General features: G+C 40.0%; 2 protein-coding genes across 7 annotated transcripts in view; one reads left to right on the forward strand and one right to left on the reverse strand.

Moving 5' to 3' along the window:
* The window catches only part of LOC124622094 (GPI mannosyltransferase 2-like), a 387,261-nt gene that overhangs the window by 192,489 nt on the left and 174,018 nt on the right, over positions 1–20,754 (forward strand). The window lies entirely within an intron of this gene.
* LOC124622093 (dual oxidase-like) overlaps positions 1–20,754 on the reverse strand; it is a 252,302-nt gene that overhangs the window by 188,494 nt on the left and 43,054 nt on the right. For both annotated transcript variants that reach the window (XM_047147673.1, XM_047147674.1), the window contains exons 4-7: positions 13,357–13,518; positions 4,725–4,906; positions 3,278–3,521; positions 1,874–2,101 (exon numbers count right to left, since the gene is read on the reverse strand). In XM_047147673.1, the coding sequence (XP_047003629.1) occupies positions 1,874–2,101; positions 3,278–3,521; positions 4,725–4,906; positions 13,357–13,518 (816 nt within the window). The remainder of the gene's footprint in view (positions 1–1,873; positions 2,102–3,277; positions 3,522–4,724; positions 4,907–13,356; positions 13,519–20,754) is intronic.

Consider the following 20,754-nt stretch of genomic DNA (forward strand, 5'->3'; position numbering starts at 1 on the left):
AGAGCGTAATTTGTCAGTGAACCCTCGCTAGCAAAGTCGGCTGTACAACTGGGGCGAGTGCTAGGACGTCTCTCTAGACCTGCCGTGTGGCGGCACTCGGTCTGCAATCACTGATAGTGGCGCCACGCGGGTCCGACGTATACTACCGGACCGTGGCCGATTTAAAGCTACCACCTAGCAAGTGTGGTGTCTGGCGGTGACACCACAGTTCACTTTAGGTGCACTGCCCCATACGAAACTTCCGTGGGAAAGCAGGGAGTGAAACCATGCAAAATAAACCAACACTTGTGTGTTTGGATCAATATAGTGGGAGATGCTTCTGAGTGCATAACATGCTGAACTGAGCTGCTTGATTAGTTTGTCTATATGTTGACTCCATTTTAACCTATTATCCAGTTGGATCCCAAGGAATTTCACACGCTGTACTTCATTCAGTATATTACCATTAATGTCTACTTCTGGTATTAATGGATAATTGTTTGTGGATGAAGTTCCATAATATAAACCTTTGTGAGATGAAGTTTTAAGCTGTTAACTAAGAAGCACTTTAGACCTGCTCAGCTACTGTTAAAGCTATATCTCCTAACATTAAATTTGGACACTTAATTATTATTATTTGAGTTGTAAAACTACTGTAGGCTACCATATACCGTCGTAAGTAAACGTAGACTATGGTAGTTTTATTAGCAGCTTTGGTCAGCTTAGGTCATAACCGCAGTACCTTGTGTTGTATACCTATTAGGTGTTACCTCATTTTGACCACTTTTTTGCTTATGCAATCAGTGTCTTACTAGATTTCCCTAGAAACGAGAAGCGGTGAACTGTGTAGAAACTGAGTGAGGATATATAAAGGGCCACGTAATCTACAGAACATTTTTGTTCTACATAGTCACCTGCTTGTCTTATATATAAAAATAAACAGTATTTATAGCAATATTGAAATAGTCATTGTTTAATTCAGGTTTTATTTGAAAATTGTTGCTTAGTAACGTGAAACAGAGGGATGTTATGGTAAAAGCAAAAACACAAAAAATAGGTTTATCATATAGCAGTAGAAAATGTAATTTCTTCTGTCTGATAATGCCGGCGTCCCCCGGAAACGTTGCAATAAAAGACAACGGCCAATCCTTCCAACACCGGAAAAATCTCCGGACACGAAAAAGTAAAATAAGTAATTCTTCAAAAAAATGGTAAAATTAAAAAAAAAAAAAAAAGAAACAAAAACAATTTTTTTGTTTGTGCATGTAAACTCTACTTGCATCAAAAGTAACTCTTTTGGGTTACATAAAAGTGCCGACTTTACGTGAGCATCTTTTACTTATAAATGCAATTTATATTTTGTAAAGATATAAAATACACAGTGAACTAATGCTGAATGATGTGTGGTCCTCCTACTAATTCTATCATTTACTATGTCATTTTATGTACTGTACCAAAACTACCAAGTCATAGTTTTGGTAGAACGCAACTCCAATTATTATGTTCCTGTCATCAGCAAACATTATAGTTTTTGAAGGGTATCACCGTTTATCTGAACGGCATACTGATATTTGATGCTTACATATTCTACCATCATCGTGTATGAGAATGTACTGAAACTTATCAGATCAGTTGAACCTTGCTTTGGCTTTCATGCTGTATTGCAGCAATTACAGTTAGCCATTATACCAATCAGAAATCGTTATATTCTTGTCACATTTCTTTTTGGTAATGTTATGTCATTGTATGTTTTTACTAATAAACAAATGGATACTAATGAGCTACAACCATCCTCCCCCCCCCCCCCCCCCCCACACACACACACACACACACACACACACACAAAATCTGACTGTGATAATTCTTTATTGATTAAATATTAAATTGTGCTCACCATTGTAGTCTGGCAATGGTTTCCCCAGCAATTGTGGCAACCATGTGTTGACAGTTATGTGTTGTTGAGTTGCTATAACCCACTTGCGTGCTTCATTGTACACTTTTTCATCAGTCCACTCCGGATTCAGCTCATGTAGTTTACGTGCCAATTTATTATGCCATCGAAACCATAGAATTCCAAATGTTAGTAGGAATGGATTCTCATTTCCTCTTGGGTTACCAAGTTCTGTTGTGTGAAGAAATACAATGTGCTTTGTGAAATGTATTTCATACATTTAACTGAACGTCAATCCCAACAAAAATCAGCAAAACATTAACTCGAAAAATATACTTCAAAAACTGTCTGCCCTTTTTTTATATCTACCTGTTATTAAAAAAAAAACACACACACACACACACACACACACACACACACACACACACACACACACACATCAAAAGGAAAATTACAGCTGAAAATATAAGTTACAGCTTAAAATATTCTATTATTGTGTGCCACAGTCAAAGATTTAGTTCTTATTGTTTATTTATACATTTTATATCTTATGGTCCATTGAAAAAATTTAATATGGCGTAAGACCTTGTCATCATTTTCATTTTAATATTTCTTTCTTGGCACTTCATTTCACAGTGATGAGAAACAAAGGAGAAAGAAACTAGTAAAAATTTGTTTCAGAGGAATGATGAAAGACAAATATATGGAACAGATGAACTATAGCGAGGAAGTTTGCACAGCCGTTTTTTGTTCATGGATGAATAAACATTGTTGAGATAGGGGAAGGATATTAACTACCAACCATTGAAATGGAGGGGAAAAAAAACTTTGAGACATAATTGAATTTCCAGTTGCTGGAGCTTCAATAAATTACTTCATCAGGAGAAAGAGAAATATGCAAATTAGCAAGATGAAAAGGTGGAGACATCAGACACAGAGAATAGTGTTATATTAAAAATTCACAGGTGATAAATTCTGTTTATTGCTGTTCTCCCAGCTCAGCAACCACTGCTTCTCATCTCAATTTCTCACTCTATTATTACACTTATCATTTTTCTGGCAAAAATAAGCAGCTCTTACACAAATGAAGCCCATGGGCATACTGATTTGTTTATAGACACCAAAGATGCTAAATTCAAATGAGAAAGTTTCACACATCACAGCTATTGGTTGTTCATCTTTGGTGCATGTGTACTTTCTCTGTGATAGGATCACTCCCATTCTTTTGTAGCCACATCTTGTATGTTTTAAGCTCTCAACTGTCAAACCAAACTTAAACATTTTTAAGTTGTCCTGGCTACTACACTGTAGTAGAACTATGACTAAAACTCTTCACGGCACCTGTTGGGAATAAACTAATAAATTATACTTAGTCTCAGCTGTCGGCAACAAAAAAAATCTGCATACTGAAAAATCTTTCCACAGGATCTGTAGAGTGTCGCTTGGTGTAGGTACTGTGATAAAAAGGTGGTGGTGGATTGGCCATGGGTAGCCGTTGCTTGTTCAGAGCTGGGAAGAGTCCTCCTGCAGATGAAGCAAGCTCTCCATGAGGTACAAGATTCCCATCTTCATCAGTCCGCAGTACATCTGACCATGTTTTTGTAGTTCCATATACTAAACCTCCATCTATCCAAGGTGTTATTTCATTCAGCTGAAACATGCACATTGAATAAATAACTAAAAAAAGCAGTTGTGCACATACAAAAACCTTATTTCTATTTAAAAATATGCTGTCAGTTATGACTTATGAAAACTCATAATCTCTCTCAATTGTCATTGTTGTTTTGTAGTAAGAATGTGTTGTATTAAGTTAACTGTGGAAGAAAAGAAGATTCTCCAACTTATTTTACTATAAACATATTGTAATATAATATGTCACTGACAGAAAGTGTTAAGTTCCAAATTAGAAATATTCACACCTATGCAGAAGTGATATTACAAGAAGGGAAATTCCAGGGAAGAACTAACAAATAAGAATCAGGAAAATATTGAGAGGCAGGAGATGGGAAATTGGTGCCTTTCAGAGCAGAGGCAAGAGGAGGGTTAATTATGGTGACAATTACAATTAATTCTTAACAGTCACTATACTGGAAAGATGGACCATTTGATAGAGAGCAGTGTAAGTCGAGAGAAGTACAGTATCAGGTTAGAGGAGGAACTGGGTGCATAATGACAGTAGAAAAAGTGTGAGGACAAGGGAGTGAGAAGATGACAGCTGAGAATGGGGACAAGCAAAGGTTTAGTACAAGAGGATTCTGAGATTGGAATGTGCCCTAGAGTGACCGTCCTCATCTGCACAGTTCAGAAGGAGCTATATTGGAAGGGGCAAGTACTTAAGCAGATATTGACTGATATTGTAGTATTCGGCATTTTCAGTGACTGAGTGGTTCAGTTCGCAGTAAATCACCAATTGACCATGGCCATTTGTGGAAGCAGAAAACTCATTAGATTTCATAACCATATAAAACACTGAAAACTAACTGCACTGCATCTGTGACATAGCTGCTCTATTATGTGGTCCTTCTGGACTACTGTTAGAATTGATGGGCTAGAGTAAGGGACAGGTCTTGCACCTGGATAGGATAAAGACACTTTGGGTGCAGTATTAGCATGAAGAAAGACAATAATATTGTATAGACTAGAATGGTACCTTGGGTGGCAAGGGTAGAATTTTGGGTAGGATGTCCTTCTTAGGACATTCAAGAGGTCAGTGAAGCCGTAGTGAAGAACCTTAAATACTGTTTCTGAACTTAAGAAAATAGTGTAGAAACAAACAAATGTCACATATGACAACGTATTGCGAGCACATCTAGTACACATTAGGTATGAAGCTTCATCAACGAATTCACAGTACCTGTTGCCGAGGGTTATTAGGAGATAAGCCAGTGTTCATATCAAATCTTGTTCTGAGGACTGGCATGATAGTCAGACCACTCTCCTCTCTGTATTTGTGGCCCATGGGTATATCAATATTGAAATATTCTGGTGGACATGATGGCCTTTGTGCATCTAGAATTTCTTCCACAACTTGTTGACCTTAAAATGACAGGTACATTTTCCATTACTAAAGGAATAATGGGTTGTTCAGTAGAGCAGTAATTAACGGTGCAAACCATTTATTAAAGAGGTCTCATAAACCTGATCATATAAGGGAACTTTCAACGATCTGGAATGAAACAAGATGCTTATTATCAGAGGGAAGAAATTGTCAAAAACTTATTATGTATGTTATGTTTATAATAAGTATGATTATACTGCTGTATTCTACTTGTACTTAGACACACTGTAAGTGAACTCAAAAAATAAAATTAGTTGGAAAGCCATAATTTGGAAAGAAATGCTGCTGCTTTCCCAGTAACACTAAACAGTTATAGTTTTGTCTAATACTTACTAGCATGAAAGATTAAGAACTGTAAGATTTAAAACCTTTTTACAATGAACATTTACTAGTGTGAACCTTTAATCTAGATATTCAGATAAAGTGTTAAAGAAGGGACTTATAATATATATTTCTCTTCTGAATTTTCAATTGTTCTCATTTTTTGTTCTCACCATACCCTTGTTAAACACCTTTGATTTAAAAACACAGTTTTAATCTGCCAGGAAGTTTCATATCAGCGCACACTCCACTGCAGAGTGAAAAATCTCATTCTGGAAACATCCCCCAGGCTGTGGCTAAGCCATGTCTCCGCAATATCCTTTCTTTCAGGATTGCTAGTTCTGCAAGGTTCGCAGAAGAGCTTCTGTTAAGTTTGGAAGGTAGGAGACGAGATACTGGCAGAAGTAAAGCTGTGAGTACGGGGCATGAGTCGTGCTTGGGTAGCTAAGTGGTAGAGCACTTGCCCGCGAAAGGCAAAGGTCCCGAGTTCGAGTCTCGGTCCAGCACACAGTTTTAATCTGCCAGGAAGTTTCATATCAGCGCACACTCCACTGCAGAGTGAAAATCTCGTTCTGGAACCTTTGATTTATTCATTCATCATGTTTTGGAGATCTCTTCCAGAAGGAACACTTTCAGGTATGTTGAATGAGACAGGATATGCACTAATTGCAACAAATTAGAGAAACCCAGTCTGAATTGTAGTCAAGGCGACAAAGTTCACAAGGAAACTGTGTCTATGTCCCGTATTGAAAGATTACGATAACTACAAAACTACCCTCCTTTTGTTGATTCCATTACAGCTTCTTATTCATCTTGGCATTATGGCATTTGACACACAGTGTTTCATTTAGTGCACCGCCATTAAAATTTAATTTTCTTCATCTTATTTTTCTTCACTTCTTGGAGGAATAGGTTTACAGATTGTTCTGTCTTCACTCAAGTCATCTGTTTCTCAGTTGTCATTCACCTCTCTTTCCTTTTGTTTTCTAGTTGATTAGTTGTTGAACTAATCTGTCTTCCCCCAGTTTGTTGATATGTTATTTCCATTTTATGCATACTTGCTTTTTTTCATTTATACAGGGCTATTACAAATGATTGAAGCAATTTCATAAATTCGCTGTAGCTCCATTCATTGACATATGGTCACGACACACTACAGATACGTAGAAAAACTCATAAAGTTTTGTTCGGCTGAAGCCGCACTTCAGGTTTCTGCCGCCACAGCGCTCGAGAGCGCAGTGAGACAAAATGGCGACAGGAGCCGAGAAAGCGTATGTCGTGCTTGAAATGCACTCACATCAGTCAGTCATAACAGTGCAACGACACTTCAGGACGAAGTTCAACAAAGAACCACCAACTGCTAACTCCACTCGGTGATGGTATGCGCAGTTTAAAGCTTCTGGATGCCTCTGTAAGGGGAAATCAACAGGTCGCCCTGCAGTGAGCGAAGAAACGGTTGAACGCATGCGGGCAAGTTTCACGCGTAGCCCACGGAAGTCGACGAATAAAGCAAGCAGGGAGCTAAACGTACCATAGGATGGTGCTCCACCGCACTTCCATCATGATGTTCGGCATATCTTAAACAGGAGATTGGAAAACCGATGGATCGGTCGTGGTGGAGATCATGATCAGCAATTCATGTCATGGCCTCCACGCTCTCCCGACTTAACCCCATGCGATTTCTTTCTGTGGGGTTATGTAAAAGATTCAGTGTTTAAACCTCCTCTACCAAGAAACATGCCAGAACTGCGAGCTCGCATCAACGATGCTTTCGAACTCATTGATGGGGACATGCTGCGCCGAGTGTGGGAGGAACTTGATTATCGACTTGATGTCTGCCGAATCACTAAAGGGGCATATCGAACATTTGTGAATGCCTAAAAAAACTTTTTGAGTTTTTGTATGTGTGTGCAAAGCATTGTGAAAATATCTCAAATAATAAAGTTATTGTAGAGCTGTGAAATCGCTTCAGTCATTTGTAATAACCCTGTACAGTGTGTATTAAATTCTTTCACTGTAATATTGTTTTGTATGTGATCTGTGAAGCGAGTGCAATCTCAAGAAAAGCCTCTGTGGTTCCTTAGCATTTCTACCAGAAATCCTGCTCCTGTGTGCACGAGGCAAAAGCCACAAGGCCATGAGATACTTCACTTCTATGATGTATAGAGGATGAAAGACAAGTCCCTGGGGATCTCCAGCTATGAGAGAAAATACTAAAAGAAAATGAGGCGAGTCATATGACACATAAAAGGAGTCCATACAGTCAAAAGTTCAACAAGTTCCAGAATATACTAAACAATGATAATTTTATCAGTTAGGCTTGTTTACTGGGAATGTTGCCGTTCCAAGTAAACGAGTCTATGTTGTGTCTCATTACTGAATAAATGGATTTACATCTGTTTAAGACTCCCCAGCTTGTTAAATAGATGCCTTAATGAGATTCATAAAATAACGTAGCAAATGACCCATATGGCTCACTTTTTATGTAAAATATTCTTTGTACCCTAACTGAGTTATCCAAAATATTATTACATTGACTGTAAGGAATTAAGCAGTGGAAATGTGCTAGATGATGTCTTGACACTGACAGTGGGAAATTTCATAATCGAAATAGCATCTGCTTTCAGGTTGTGAAGGACGTTGGCAATACTTGTTGTTCAAAAATGCTTCAGTAAGTGTGTCACTATTCTAGGAAAGTTGAATGTAAAGGCAGACAATGTAAAGATTCAAAATGGAGTTTCCAGTATGTCTAAAACATAAATTTTACAATTGGCGTATATTACCAGTTTTTGACATATGGCAGTTAATTCTGGACTTGAAATATAAAAATCATTCCAAAATTGTAAGTTGCTCACTTAAAGGTGGAGAGTTGCATCTTGGGAATTGCTTGGAGGGGAAGGAAAGCAAACAAATGGGGCAGGGAACAGATTATTTTGAAACGAAAATGAAAGTGGATGGGACATGTGGGTCGTAAATGATTGGCAGATGGACTGGGGAGGCTCAGTGCTGGACTCTAGGATGTTAGGAATGACATCAGCAATGTCTTCATGGGGATTCCATAAATCAGGAAGCATAACTATTTTTTGCACCAGCAGCTTGATCCATTTTAATCTTAAGATAGGAATGAGTTTTTCCTTTAGACAGACAAGTATAAGTGTGAACAACAATTGGAGTACAGAATGTTGTAACTGATACCAAGAATGAACTCTGTGTAAGAGAACTAAAATGGTTTGAATACCTGAGAGATTTACTAGGCAAGGTCGTATTGGAAGTGGTATATTGTTGTTTTCCTCCAACCTTTAAACGGTGTTACCAAGCCAGTAACTGCAATACCTACAGTTTAATATGGGCTCTGAACCATCCCTTTCATGAAGAAATGCATACCTGCCTCCCACCCCCTCCCGCACGCGCACACTCTACTTGTCTTGCAATCACAAAGTGCGTCACAGTTTCACTTAAACGAGCACTGTCGTGTCAACAAGTTTCCTGAAAGAATTTATGTATTGCATTGTCAGTGTAACAAACCACATCTTGTTAAGCAGAGTCTAAATTATATTTGTGCAGTAAATCATGGATGACCATGATTATTTCCTTTCGTCAAAATCAGTCAGTGTCTGAATAAGAGGCAACAATTGGTTTTTGGCACTTATATTAATATATTTTCTATCCAAATTGTACACATTATTTCATTCTCTTTACAAATGGCTGTTTCAGCTCGTAGAAATTAATCATTTGTGAACCATAGAAAACAAAGATTTTCATGACCTAAACAGAACTGTGAACTAAATGTTGTGTTGACAACACAGATGCTGATAAGATATCTGAGACTTGCAAGTGCCACCAAATTTGATATTTTAGTGATTAAAAACTGATATAGAAGTAAGAGTTAATTATAAATTTATTTTTACTGCGTCTGTCACTGCAGAAGCATTACAATATGTGTGTTTACAGTGATTGTCGTATATTGATAGTAGTCTTTGTTCCAAGGACAGCAAAGCTAAGTATTGTATTCAGTAGTATTGTTGTAAAGTACTATTTGAAACACAATTTATACAAAGCAGTTAAAAGTTTTTCATCAATTCTGATGATAAAAAAATGTGAGACTGTAACTTACAAAAAAGTTTGCTCACTTTATACTTATGCAGTGAATGGAACTTAACCTGATTTTCGTTTTTACTGTAATAGTAGTTCAATCACATACAGAAATCATGATGTTTCACTGAAAAATATTTAGTAACATAACATTTATCCAATTCAGTAATATTAATGCATCACATATATGTCTTCTCCATAATTCACATACCAATGTTATAAGTAATCGTTTCTAATTAAATAAAACCACAAAAGTTGAGCCAACACATTTATTTGTTGAACAGCTATTGCCAAATAATGTGTCAAGACTAAAATATATATCACGAAATAGACGTGTGGAACTGCCACAGAGTCATGATAAATAGGTTACAGCATCAAGAGTGACTACAATTTTTTTCATATTGGGCACTATGAAGCAGCCGACTTGAGTAGAGATGCTGTTAGACTGTTGTGCACTGTAGTAGTTGTGAACCTCAAAAGCTGATAATGGCAGTGGCACAAGAACAATTAGTACAATTGAGAGCTGCAGTTGTCAACATTAAATTTAGGAATGGAACTGTGATCTGTCTGATCAGGCAAGAGGTCCAACAGATGCATTCAGTCTGCTATCTTTAGTGTAGATGTTTCCAACAGCTTCACTGTGCTGAAGACTTTGGAGAAAAGTCTGCAGGAGCTAAGAAACACTGACAAGACAAGGAAAAAAATTCAAGATAAGGTTGGTATTAGTAAAAGGTTTAAAAAGACCAAAAGGTCCTGATAGGAAGCAGTGTAGGGAAAGGAATGTCTGAACTATTACAGAACTCCCTAGGTGGTGAATTCCTGGTAACTAAGCCAAGTGTAGGGCGCTTTACTTGGTCCTCCCCATGGCAATGAGCCAACTTCCATGACGTCAATTCCTCATCAGTGATGGCTGCATCAGTACCTCTGTCCACACGGAACCTACCAACCACCAACAATACCTCCACTTTGACAGCTGTGATCCATTCCCCACCCAGAAGTCCATTCAATGACCAAAGTAATCACATCTTTTGTGATGAGCAGTTCCTCTCCAAAAGTACCAAGGGTCTCACTCAGCCATTCACACACCTTCAAATCTTGTCCAGAAACAGATCTTCTGTGCCTTGTGCCACCAGTCCCCCCCCCCCCCCCCCCCTTTTCACATATAACCAGAGTCCAGTCAAAAAGGAGCATTCATCATGTGACAGTACCACCCTGGATGGAGCAACTGAATCACATTCTGTGCCAAGATTTCGACTGTTTCTTATCCTGTCCTGAAATTGAAAATATCCTCCCCACTATCCTTCCCACCACACCCACAATGGTATTCCTTTTCCATCACTACCCCACCCCTGCTCCAAATCCATTTGCCTCACGGCTCGTATCCCTGCAGCAGATGCAGTTGCGAGACCTGTCCTGTATGTCCTCCCACTACTACCTTCTCCAGTACTGACGTTCGCAGCTCGTGGTCATGTTCTAGCTTCCGGAGCACAGGGTCCCAGGTTCGATTCCCACCAGGTCAGTGATTTTCACCTGCCTCGAGATGACTGGGTGTTTGTGTTGTCCTCATCATTTCATCATCATTCATGAAAGTGGCAGATTGGACTGAGCAAAGGTTGGGAATTTTTTTTTTGAGCACTGATAACCGTACAGTTGAGCGCCCCACAAACCAAATATCATAATCATAATCATCATCATCATCAATCATCATCATCCAGTACTGAAAACAGTCAGGTATAAGATACTCTAGAAGTAATTCCCACAATTAATAGAGTGATTAGATTAGCATCAATAATAAATGAAAAGCAATATTGTAGAACAAAAGCAAACTGGTGCTTTTCATTTATTATTATAATGTTGTTCTACCAAGAACCGACGGAAGATTCTGTTAAGATTAGCATTAATCATAATACAGGGTTAGTATACTTTACAGAAATAGCTAATAGTGGCTTTGTTTGCCTGTTGATGTATAACTTCACTCATTCATATCCCTTAAGACTCTCCTGATAAACTTTATGGAACACAGTATGTGGATTAATTAGTTAATTAAAAATTCTTTCTTTTGGATCGCAATTTTTTTTTTACTTTTACAGACCCTAAATAATTAACTCATTTGATATCAGAAATGAAAATTTCCAAAGTAAAACAGCATACGGATATCATGTGCACAGACTGCCAACTATATGCTAACAGTAAATCTGGCTCTATTGCACTTCTGCTGAAAGTCATTAATATACATTTCATGAGAGCTTGTCTATCTCAGCAATCTAATGTCATACATTCCATAGATAAAGGACATTCAGATATGGGTTTCTGTGGTTTGGTTAAACATATTAAGGCAAATGCTGAAATGGCTCCTCTGAAGATGACCTCCATACATCATATCGATGCATATGTTCAGACTGTAATGACCCCGTTGTTAGTGAAATATTAACCCTTAACCCTTTTCACACCATAATGCAGACACAGGGCACCTCTGTGTGCTCTTATTTATCACTACCACTTGGGTAGTAAGTGCACTACAAAAAATTATACAGTGTCTCTGTGGAAACAATCAGGCCACTGACAAACAGTCATGGTATACATTAAAACAAAAAGTGTGCTTTTGTTCAAATATATTTACATAAGCATTACATTACAAAACTTTTCACTGCATGATATTTTTGAAACTCTTTAGAGTGAACTGTTTCCATTGTCATTTCACTCAGTTTGTTGACAGGTGACTCACTCTTTATCATCAAATTCATTGTTACTCTTGTTTTTTCTTAGAAGTTCCTCTAAAAGCTCTACAGTCAGTGCATAAAGAACTGGCCATTTTGCACCTACTAACTTGAACATAATAATTACAACTTTCTCTCAACACAACTGCACCAGTTTGACATTGAGTTAACATAGGCTTACTGAGATGGCTGTACTATGCAACATTGATACTTTATACAGTCAGATTTGAGAATGGAGCATGTGAGAGCTACAAAAAATTGTGTCGAGGCTCGACATTGGAGCAGAAAACAAAATTCGCAATGTCAAGTGCCACTTTCCAATTCGATTAATCGTGCCATTATTGCAGTGGCATATTATACCACTTACAATTGAAATGTGTTGTGAAGGAGAGAGGAATGTTTTCATTGTTAGAGAGTACACTTATTAACTGTTAAGAGGCAACTGATATTTCACAAGTATTTATTTCTTGTATTATTCAATTCCCAACACTAATATTAAAGAATATTGCTGATATCATCTACAAGTAACACACAGTTTCTGTGTTTTTAAAAATATTTTCAGTTTGGTTTCTTGTCAGTGGAAAACTTTACATCAGTTCTTGTTCAGAACTAATGGTATGAAAATCGTAATTTAGTATGGCACTAATCAGTAGACCAACCTCTAATTGTTCTGTTGAATTATACAGTCCAAGGATATTTCCAGGTGATGACAATAAGACCTGAAGAATCATTTACAGAAATGTCAGAGCACTGTATGTCCAGTGTTCCACACCATGCTAGCTTCTGTGTTTGATTACACAACAATGTCATGGAGCTGTGATGGCAACACCACAGAGTGCAGCAATGTGTTGGGCCAGTAACGGGACTGTGTAGCAGTGCAGCAGCTCTCTCTCTCTCTCTCTCTCTCTCTCTCTCTCTCTCTCTCTCTCTCTCACCCCCTCTCTCCCCCCTCCTCCCACACCCCCTTCTCTCCTTCTCTACCTATTTATTTATCCATCCTTAATGCTGTAATTCACTTACATGGGGATATTTCAAGTGATATATTTCTTAAGACTCCATTATCAGAAGAAACTAAAAAGCATAGCACAGGAAAGTTCCATATTCAACTCCTAAAGAATACTGACTGCATTCTGTTGCATGTGATACGATGGTATCTTCCTACGTCCACACAAAGTGTAGCTCTAATTGTGAAATGCCTTTGGGACTGCAAAAAAATTCTTTTACAACAACACAAGGATATCCATACTCTTATCATAATTGAAGACTCAGTAAAGAGCCAATAAAGATATCATCTTTACCAAAGTATACAAGCAAAGCTGATTTTCCAGTATTCGATCTGTTTCCAATGTTTCCACTCATGAGCTGTTCGCTGAGAACCAGAGGATTGGGCCTGTTCTTTGTTGCTGGCTGGTAAACACCATCTGCATACGCTGCTGGAACCCTTCGTAAGAGTGGTGTATCTGGTAAAGAACAAAACAGTTGATGTTAGTAGCTTGTTATTTGAGACCTTTCTGATTTTCTTTGTGTGACTGTTTGATGGTGTGCTTCTGTGTATACAGCCTAGTTGCTGTTTCCACTTTATGCTTAAGTCAAAACAACAGCTCAGCTTTACATCCACAAGCACACCATTAAGCTTGTTATTTATTAAACATAATCTCAAAATCTGGGTGCAAAAGTGATTCTGTTAAGAGCTGGGAGGAAGCCCTGAATTAGTGAGGATAGAAGTAACCACCCTGGGTAACTCCCAATGTCAGATGGAGAGATTCACACTGTGCAGACATAGGTGTCCTTAACATAACAATATTCGTGAATTGTTTTGTGGGGAACAAATGTCGATGGTAATGTTTTGCACGCTTTGACTACTGGTATTTACATCCATAGTGGTTTCTGTTTATTAGACATTAAGATGTGGTCTAAAGTATGTTTCACTGCCTAATGTTTCATCCCCTAATGCTGGATGCATCCTCAGCGGCTACAAAGCTCTGCTTGGTTGATCTGCAAACTTAAAAAAAGATGCGGAAGCCAAACTATTTATATGTAACCACACAACAGTTGGGTTGTGATTTTATCCAACCACTACTGAAGCTTGCACCAACATTTGTTATGGAGCTTGTACTATATAAATGTTAGTGATATTTGCTTTATTTAGCACTAAGTTCAAGTTTATATGGAAACTACTGACAGTAGCATGAACACATCTCGGAAAGAACACAAGACCAATAACCATCTGGGAAACACGGTTGAATAGCCAGTAGGAGACCATTTGTTGGGACCAGTATATCACCAAATTCTATTCTGTAGTTTTATCAAGGTCAAATCATTTTTATACAAGGGAGTACAGAGGGGCCGTAGAAACTCAAAATCACAAAAACGACAAGTTGTGGATCTTGGTGCTAAGTAAAGAAAATGGTAGAAATGTGGAATCCAAACTCCATAACACATTTTGACATGACTCACTATCTTTGGGGGCAGTCAAATGACACAACTGTTGTGCAGTTACATGTAAACATTTCAGCTAGCTGGCCTTGCTTAAGTTTGAAAATTAACTAACTGCATGTTTTTAGACTCTGAGGATATCTCCAGCATTAGGAGGCAAAATATTAGACACAGAAACATGCCTTCGACTGTAGCCTAATGCCCATAAAACAGAAATCACCAAGGAAGTATAGCTGTCAGCTCACCAACCTGCCCTGTAGACAGTCAGGTAAGTCACAGTCTGTTACCATCTACACTAAATGTGTTACAAATCAAATTAAGATTGACTCACTCTTAAATGACAGTATTGTCATAGATTCTTGCTGGCAAATGATCAGCTGTTGATCTATGGCCCTGATGTTTAGGATCACTCAGGTCACTGCTGAGTCTATTGTGATCAATGTTCTTGTTTTGGCAAACACCACAGGTTACAGTAGACAACTTGCATTATTCCGGCCATTCGCGTGCCACTATAGCTACAGCGACCTGCTGGTAACAGCACTGCAGTACCACAAGCATCTTCTGCTGGAGATGGAATGTGCACTAGCAGTCCAAACACTGGCTGCGTGCACATTGTATATGTGGCAACATTACAGTTGACAAGCACACCTGTTGACAGACTAAGCTCCAGCGTGCATCACAAGAGGCAACATCCTTATGACCTGACATACACACAACAACAATAGCAACACTGCAGTTGCCTTCACTACATTTAACTGCAAGTCGTGTGCTCACTGAGCACTGAGCAGGTATCTCTAGACTCGTGAGCTCCATCCAGCCGAGCCCAGTCATCGAATCTACACTGCACTGCACTACACTGCACACTGTGCCACCAGCCATCACTTTCCCAGGATGAGTGTTCTCCTGTGGGGTGTCTGTGGAACTTAGACTGTGAATCTGCCTAGGAATTACCATCTCAATGGACTTTGTCATATTCCTATCAGGTCAGGAGTATCCTATAGTTGTATCAACCTGAATCTGCCACATACATCACTAAGGACCTTATTTTGAACCTTGCTCCTTATATGTTGTGCTTATAAAATATTGGTTACACACTACCTAGGAAGCACCATCTATTGTGTGTATGCATCTACCATTCAGGACAGGACACATCAGTGGGTGATGAGGGTGGGATCAGCAGTTCCAGGGTAGTCATCAAGCATTGCTGAAACTAGACCTGGCTGCCACCACGTCCCACCAAGATGCTGTCTGCTCAGGCTGAGCGCAATGCTGCCTCTCCTGCTTCACACCTTTGCCAAGAAGATGCAGCCATGGATGGCCTTCCTCACAAGGGTCGCACAGCACTTCATGCTGTTCTCACACCTGGGTGCTGTGCATCACCGTGCAGGCTTCATCACTTCCTGTGGTGCTTGATTTCTCCTTGTGTGTTGTTTTTTTTTCCCCCTCTACCAACATGGTCCCCCCAGCCACTCCCCTCCTCTGGCATAGCGCAATGCTGCCTTCACCGCTTCCCGCCTTTACCAAGACATTGCAACCGTGGCTGGTGTTGCTCATCAGGGCAGCACATCACTTCATGCCTTCTCTCTTCTGAGTGACTTGTGCTTATGTTGTGGTTTTCTATGTTTCCTCCAGTGCTTCAGCCTCTTACAGGCTTTTATTCCTCTTCCACATTGTCGATTCTGGTATCTCTAATACATACCACTTATGATTCACCTTCCTATGCTGTTCTCATGATCCTATGCATGCCGTCCTTTCAAGACATTTTCACATCCTCCCGGGACTTTCTACTGGTCATTCCTATTCGCTCTCTGTGTATGTCCCCCTACTTTCTTGGTTCACCACTCATTTCCTTCTAGAGGCTTCTACACCTGTATACGGCATATTTTTTCCACTCCTTGCTTGGTCACATTACCCCACTTTTTGTTGGCACCCCTGGCAGCCTGCCATATGACGAATGGCAGGTACCATTGGATTTTCAGCCATTCCTCAGCTGCGCCTGTTCGAGTACATCCTCTCACCAGCCAAGTTTTCGGTCACCTGAGGGGTCTCCACACTTCGGGAAGTGGACCGAACAGAGCTGAGACAGATCCCTCCAGGACATTTGCCTTTTCCAGCAGATGCAGTCTCTCTCTCAGCAGTGCAAAGTTCACTTCTCCTGTGACATACCCATTTTCAGACAGGAGGCTCCACTTGATGTATCTTATCATTCTGTTGTCCGCACCCAGCGATGCACCGGGCTAGTCTTTGCACCATGTTCTTCTGTTGGGTGGTGCATATTTCACCCGAGGGGCATCTCTCACTCCAACCAGTTGGCTCCACCTGAACTGCTCCACACAACTAGCCACGCCAAACCATGCACTCCAAGACAAGTTCATTTGGGAGAACACCCATTGGCACTGCAATCTCATTGTTGACTTGACAAAAATGTTTTCCCTGCAGGGGAGAGGATGCTGCATCCTTTGGCCAGTGTCAAGATGGCTCTTCCATCTTTTTGTTAAGGAGAAAGGGATGGCATATCCCAGTCATTTGCCTAATGCTACAGCTATCAGCATAGTGCCCACAACTAGTGTCTGGCTGCACTCTCCAGTAGAGCAAGCATCTTCTGCTGGATACAGTACATGTATCGGCAATCCAAACATTAGCTGTGTACACACCATCTATACAGCAACATTACAACCAACAACATAAACACACCTGCTGACAAGCTAACCTCTAGCAGGCACCACCAGAGGTGACAGCCTCACCACTAGCTGGGCACATATCGACGACATTGGCATTACAGTTGCGGACAGTATGGTGCATCCGTGATTCACATGCTCACTGAACACCAGACGGGTATCCTTCCACCAACAGTATATTTAAGACATTGTCTGACCACTTGCAGCCAGCCATGCCCAGTGGCTCTGTCTCTTAGAGCTCACAGGCTCTGTCCTCCCGAGTACAGCCCTTGGATCTAGTGTGCACCACGACACTGCTCTGGCAGCTGCCCATGGAAGATGCTCAACAGCAGCCACACCAAGATGCCAACCATCACCTTTGGAGCCTCCTCTGACAGTGGCCTTCTCTGGTATCACTGTCCTAGGAGTGGTATTTTTCTGCGGGACTTGGACTGTGAACCTATGCCTAGCAGTTACCATCAAAAGCTACAGTACAGCAGACTTTGACTTCATCAAATTTCTATTAGATTTGGAGGACCCTTCAGTTATGGCTATTTGAATCTTCTGTATATGTCACTGATGACATTATTTTGAACCTTGATCTTTATGTGTCATGCTAATAAAGTATTACTTATACACTATTTGAGAATCATCATTTATTGTGTGTATGCCCACCAATAAGGTCGCGTTACATCACTGGTGTACTTCTGGTAGGACTGTTGCAGGCCCTACTGTCATGTATGCATTCCTGGGAAATTGGTATACCAGCCTAGGTAAAAGAATATATAAGTACTGGTTTGAAGTAACTTGGGCAGTGGTTTCAGCCCATGGAAAATTTCTCGATTACTGTTCATCCTCACCTCTATACATAAAGTTTGGCTACATAAAAAATAACATAGACCATATAACCCTAACTGCTCCAATTTTTTTTTTTTTTTTTAGCAACAATAAATTCCAGAACTTTAGGATCATATAGAGGAGATGTTGGTTTGCATGAAGGCACACCGAAAGGACAGAACCAAACACAATGTCCTGCACTTCAGTGACTGCTTCACAGCCTGCGCTGTTCGGATCCTTCTTATGAAAACCATCTTTTCTGAACTGTGCAGATGCGAACTCTCCTTACAATATATCCTATGTTCCTGTAACCTCCCTTGCCTCAACCTCCACTAGTTCCTGCCCTCCAGCTACCTATCCCTTTCCCTGCTCCCTTTTCCAACACTACACAACCTTCTATTCAACCAACACAGCCACCAGTCTTTTTCCACCAGTCTCTTTCCCCTTCTCTACTTCTCTCATTTTCCACTCCCCTCTCCCACCCATCCTTTCCCCCTCAATACGTCCCAACTGCACTTCGCAGCACACCCTGTCTCCACCTCTTCCCCAACACCTACTCCACTATCCCTTCGCTGCCTCGTGCCTTCTAACTACACCCCACCAACTGCACTAGACTGCCCCTTCTGTCAGGCCCAGTTGCAGTCCACTGTCCAGCCACAGTGGCTGGAGACAGTAGTCGTGTGAGTGTTTGTTAGGTGGATATGTGTGTCTTCTACTTTTGAAGAATGCCTTTTGCCTGAAAGCTTAAATCTATAGCGGTCTCTTCATTGTGCCTGTATGTGACTGAGTGACTCCTCTACATAGTGTGTAGCGGTCTGATCTTTTTTTTAATATTGTTGTTATTCCATCCTAGACTTTCCATTGTTCGAATTTTAGGATCGAAAGATAAGTTTATGGAGTTGATACAGGAGCTAAATTACATCAGATAGGATGTAGTGCACTTATCAGATGTACAGTGAATAAATGACATTCACATAGAATTAAAACCCAGATATAAGTTTCAGTGCAGAGGAAGATTGCAGGAATATCTTCAGGAGACAAAAATGTTTATGACTACCAACAGATGCATACAATAGTGAAAGTGGTGACATTATCCTAACTTTCAGAACTATTAGTTGCTTCGTTGGGAAGGAAAGTGGTATAAAGTGCGAAAGGTTAAAAAGGAAGGGAAGAGCCCTCAGACTCCACTTTTATAATAAATGACTATCAGCAGTAGTAAATATTTTGCCTCCTGAATGTAAGTACTGACAAAAAATTCTGCCTCATATTTATTCATTTTTTGATTGAATCTTCCTTTGTGCAGAGTAGTTTTTCAGAGAAGAAATTTGGTATTGTTTTGCAGGATGTCTTGTCCCCTCATCATTTACAAAATTGTAACTCTAGTTTTTATCAGTTGATTGTTGGATGATTAAAGTCTTCCACTGTGATTACTATGTGGTTGAAGAATATATGTATTAGCAAGCAGAGATTTTGTGTAAAGTTTTCATTTAAATCGAAGGGTGAGAGTGGTGGTTGATAGAAGTACCCAATTATAAATTTATGCCCTCCCTTGATACTGAGTATGTTCAAAACAATCTCGCAATTGTCAAATTTCCATCTCACTTGATTTGAGCTTTTTGTCTGTTTTGAAGAACGTAACACCTCCACTTCCCATTTATTTATCCTATTGACCCAAAAACTCTCAATGCTATTACTTTTGGGCTTTAACTAGCTTTCTGCGTGTAGTATTGTACAGGGTTGGGCAGAATGAATAATAGGATTTGAGTCGTGTAATATGCCTTCTCCAATAGGTATACACACGCTGCATTGAGGGAGGATGATCATTTGTAATTATGGCCTTGTGGAGTTCAGTGTATCGAGTATTTGCCATCAAGGCATATTTACAAAATAACAAGTCTCCCATCACAGTCAGTAACATTTTAATCACCAGTTTGAGTTAAAACAATTTGATGAAGTCCCAGATCATCAGAAAATTATTCAGTGGGTGCAACAACCTGAGACTGCTGCACCTTGTGCAAAGAAGCAAAATCCAGGGCAGTGAAGGACACAGTGGACCACGGACCAAGTGATGGAGGCATGTCAAGTACTCACATGAAGTTCTAACCATTCTGCTGCCATGCATGCCTTGGCACCAGCAGTGTCGAGATCGTTCCCTCAAGATCATTCCCTGTGGCGATCATCATTGATAATCTGTGCTTCCACCCATACAAATTTCAGGTTGTACAGAAATTAACTGAATGAGATTGATGAACCTCCACCTTTCGCTTTGTGGAACTTTTAGCAGCTGACTGCAGATGCAGTACAGCATACTGATGTCAGTGAGACATACACGTGGTTGTGTAAATAAACAGAGTTGCAGATACTGGGTGCCACATAACCAAGGTGCTCCTTTTAAGCTGAATGAGATGGGACTGTGTGGTGCACTGTGCCTCTGTTCAACATCTTAGTCCATATTTTTTTCATGATCTTCCTTGGCCATGCAGTAACAGTTACTAGTGATCACTGCATCTACAGTTTAACTTATTTCCTCGTTCCAGCGACTCATAGTTCCAACCGGACCGCGCAACAGCTCATATGCCCCCCTCCCCGCCGCCGCCACAAGACCCAGATTGTCTTATGATGTCATTTTCCTGGTCAGTTGGTTTTCAGATTTACACACATTCATTAGCCAGCACAGTCACCTGATTGGAGTACCCCTTACTTCTTTTTGTGGTGATACTTGAAGAGTCAAGTGTTCGCTACACATTCTCATATCATGGCTGAATG

The sequence above is a fragment of the Schistocerca americana genome, chromosome 7 (assembly GCF_021461395.2).
Source record: "Schistocerca americana isolate TAMUIC-IGC-003095 chromosome 7, iqSchAmer2.1, whole genome shotgun sequence".
Classification (NCBI taxonomy): domain Eukaryota; kingdom Metazoa; phylum Arthropoda; class Insecta; order Orthoptera; family Acrididae; genus Schistocerca; species Schistocerca americana.